The sequence below is a fragment of the Lupinus angustifolius genome, chromosome LG15 (assembly GCF_001865875.1).
Source record: "Lupinus angustifolius cultivar Tanjil chromosome LG15, LupAngTanjil_v1.0, whole genome shotgun sequence".
Lineage (NCBI taxonomy): Eukaryota > Viridiplantae > Streptophyta > Magnoliopsida > Fabales > Fabaceae > Lupinus > Lupinus angustifolius.
In genome coordinates, this window is record NC_032023.1 from 16,925,082 (window position 1) to 16,929,218 (window position 4,137).

The following is a 4,137-nucleotide window of genomic DNA, read 5'->3' on the forward strand; positions in this document are numbered from 1 at the left end:
CTTCGAGCTTTAACTAACTCATTGTCTTCATCAAAACATAGGCAAAACATTGCTAATGCAATCCTTGACATTTTGCACTTTCAAATACATTATCAACCATTTATTTATATTACTTTTTTTGAAAAGTCAATGATAATTAAAAATCAATAATAGATGATAGATTAACAATGTATAAAACTATTATAATATAAGTGTATATATATTTTTTCCGTAATTTAATAGGTGATATCATCTTATAAAAAAGATTTTTAGATAGTTACATTTGTTTTTTCTTAATTTGAGTTATAACTCACCTAACTTTTGTTAAATTTGAAATCTTCATGAACAATGTTCATGATGTCCATAATCAAAAATTCTCAAAAGACGTTTCAACCTTGAACACTTGTGCCAAAAAGTCTAAACATCATAGAGCTTAGTCACATGGTATGTAGCTTAGCATTTTCTAACAAAAAAAACTACTCAAATGAAAATGGACCCGCAAGTCACACTCAGTAGTGGTGCAACTACACAAGACAAAAGCATCCCCCACTAATCTATGCCTTTAATCCCGCCACCACATTAACCCCATCACTCATTATATAAATTAATGCACTTTACCTTAGTCCTCACAATAACCCACTCACACATTCTCACTAGCACAAAATGGTTATGGATTATAATGATAATGATGAATATGATTCATTCAAGAAACCAGGATCAGTTCCATTCAAGTGGGAAGTAAAACCTGGAGTACCTATAATTCACCACCACCAGAACCAACGGGTTCAGTCAGAACCGCCGTCTCCGAAGCTGAGGCCTCCTCCAGCCGGTTCTTACTTATTTTCTCCGGTTCAGACCTGCTCCCGATCATTCCGGTCTGCTCCAAAGGTTCGGTCTGACCGATTCCGGTTCGACCACCCACTTTTTTCTAGACCGGAAAGTGTGTCTGCCGGTTGTTTTTTCTCGCCTTTTTTAAGACGGTTAAAGAGTAATAAGAAGACTACTGCAAATAGATGTAATAACTCGGACAATGAACCGGACTATGAGTTGGAGGAGATAGAGACACTTTCTCGTTGGTCATTGTCATCCAAAAAGTCCATCTCGCCATTTCGGGCCTCAACAACGTCATCTTATTCTATAACATCGTCTCCCGGACCCATAAGTGATGCTGAATGGGCCGGTTTTAGTCTTTTCTGATTTGGTACCAATTCGGTTTACATGTTTAATGGATATTTTAAATGAGATTGTGCAAATATGTTTTATGTTTAGTCACCTTGCATTTGCCAATTTATTTTGATGCACAACTCAAACTTTTAAAGATCAAATTGAAATTTTCATTTTTTAAATAATGGGTGGCGGAGGCGTCATGTGTGATCATGAAGGCAATTGGCTTTATGAATTTTTGCAAGCTTTGAAACTGATATTCCCATTTTAACAGTTTCCGGTCTCCGATTAGCTTAGAATTTGGGGTTCAGAAAAGTTATCTTAAAAAATGATTGTTTGGAGGCGATTTATATATCTCTAAAAGATTGGAAGTTCGCATTGGGAGGATGGTTCATATTGTGAAGAACATTCAACATCTTTTTGAGAAGGACTAGAATGTTGAGTTTCATCATGTATGACGTGAGTGCAACATGCTAGTTGACTTCCTGTCTAAAATTAGCCAGAGCAATACTTACAATATGAAAATTTGGGACTCTGTGCTCTTTCTTAGAGGTAGCTCATATCTTACATATGGACCTTTCAGCTTTCATCTAGTTTCTTTTCTTTCTTTTGATCTACAAAAAAAAGTCGATGTTCCCTCTTAATTTTGTTGGCTAACACAATCGTGTCAGAGTTTTACTTGGTTTTAATTTCTATCCTTCAGTTAAAACAATGGGCTTCCCTTAAGTTCTTTAAATGAAGCTGAAGTATGTGCCTAATTGCTTCATTCCATAAGCCACTTAAGCTTTCATTCCACCCCATATGAACTTTGGGCTTACATTGGGTAAGTCGTTTAGTACCTTTTGGGCTCCACAACATTGTTCTTCTCTTTTTAGCCATATTACAGTTTTTAAGAAATTTAGGGAACAAGGATGCAAGTAGAACAATACAACTCAATTAGTGGAGTTACAATATAACTTTTTATTTTTACTATTATTTGGTGTTTGATACACAACCCAAGCACACTAGTTACAAGGAGAAAAAATGGTTATGTATTGTCCTTTAATTGGGTTTTTTGAGTGCTTTACTTTGGGGTTATCAATGAGAATGTGAAAATATGAATAACATATTCTCAGTTCAAGTTTTGAAAAAACATTCTCAAGAAAGATTATTACTATGAAAATACTGTATTTATGTTTTGCTCTCTTTTCATTCTCCATCATATTATATTTTTATTGTAATAGCATCATGAAACTATAAAAACTACCCTTTCTAACTCCCATTCCACATTTCTACCTGCATCCTATATTCAGAATCTAACAAAAAATAATTCTTAATAAATGCAATATATACTTACTAAGAAGATAATGAAGAATGAAGAAATAGACCTAAACCTCCTGAGCCTAGTCTATTATCTTTTTGTAAGGCTCAGTCTATGTTTCTCATACGTTAAAAACTAAGTTTTTAGTGGAAAAAGCTTCTCATGCAAGTATTATAAGTTAGTATAAATTATTTTAAATAGATATAGCTCTGGACAAAATAATGATATCATATAAAAATATTACACCACTATATAATTAGTATATTATGTAAGTATTATAAATTTCTTATATTTAATAAATGAGTAGGTCTAGTTAGTTAAGTCGACTTTTTTATCACTCTAAACCCTACACCACACCTTTTATGAGATTCTGGCTTGAGTTATGGAGTATGATACTTGTGTATAAAAGAGGTAATGTAATAATTACTATTTCATTCTCTAGACCCACCATCAATGGTCAACACCAAATTACTTTCTTCATAGACGTTGGAGCTGACAAGATCAATGACACTGTAATATTTGTCACTTGATATACACAACTATAGGGTTCACAGTCAGTCTTAATGATGGTTTTGGATAATGCACTACTTAGCCACATCATGTTAACATTTGTTACTTGATCTATAAAATTAGATCATAATAGGCATGACCAAGTAAAACTATTCCGCCCTATCACATTTATTCATATTTAGACCCAGATATACCCCAGATTTGCATGGATACTCGCAAGTCCTTCCGTACATAATGGAATAACTTGTTCCAATAAATTCAATGTCGGAGAATATCTCCATACGAAATTCATAGATTAAACGCGGAAGTCTTTATGACCATGATTTTGTTCACATAACCTAATGTTTATGCCCATAATAAACCCAAATGGAACAACCATGATCCAAACCGAAGAAACCCCAAATGAGTTCATGGTGAAGATGAAGAACATACATTGTTAAGCCATTTCCGGAATCTCAAAGGTATGAGGGTGCGATGATCTTCCAGATGTTAGAGCCTGAATGGTTTTCCTTATGCTTCTCTAGAGGTTACATGTCCATTTTCAACTGGTCATACTTGACTTTAGTGAGATCCTTAATAATAACATAAAACCTTATTGTACAAAGTATAATGACAGAATACCAAACTGAATGATTAATCAACTGAAGTTTGAATACAAAGTATTCATACAAAATACCGAAATTACATAGAACATGATAAAAGTTGTGCACAATCTAACTCCCACTAAACCAAAAAATCCTCACATAGCAGAACACCCATGTGAGCAGTATGCTCATAAAAGACCTTGCGTGTGATGACTTTTGTAAGAGGATCCACAATCATGGAGTTAGTGCCTCAGTGTTCTATGGAAAGTTGTCCATTTTGTACCTTCTCCTTAACAACGTAATGACCATAACATAATCATAAAATTATATTTGTGACCCATAAATTGTCATTCTAACAATCTCCCACTGGTCACACATATGATTCTCCATATGTGTTATCCTTAATGTGCGCTTAAATATTGCCATTATGACTTAGGCATACCTAAATTATCCCGTCCATTAGTCATGTCTCCATATCGAATCACAGTGAACTTCGCCATATCAATCATGGCTAATTCAACAATGATCACCAACATTGACACAACTAAATGACATAGATTCATCATGAAATGTGTAGCATGAAAATCACATGAATATGAT

The 4,137-nt window shown here is 34.1% G+C and overlaps 1 protein-coding gene across 1 annotated transcript; it reads left to right on the forward strand.

Annotated features, from left to right (window-relative positions):
- On the forward strand, positions 533 to 1,242 carry LOC109327889. Its single transcript, XM_019561061.1, has one exon. The coding sequence runs from the start codon at positions 643 to 645 to the stop codon at positions 1,174 to 1,176; it is 534 nt and encodes a 177-aa protein (XP_019416606.1). The 5' UTR covers positions 533 to 642; the 3' UTR covers positions 1,177 to 1,242.

Coding starts and splice junctions, on each gene's coding strand:
- LOC109327889 (XM_019561061.1), top strand. CDS start 643: ATGGTTATGGATTATAATGATAATGATGAATATGATTCATTCAAGAAA.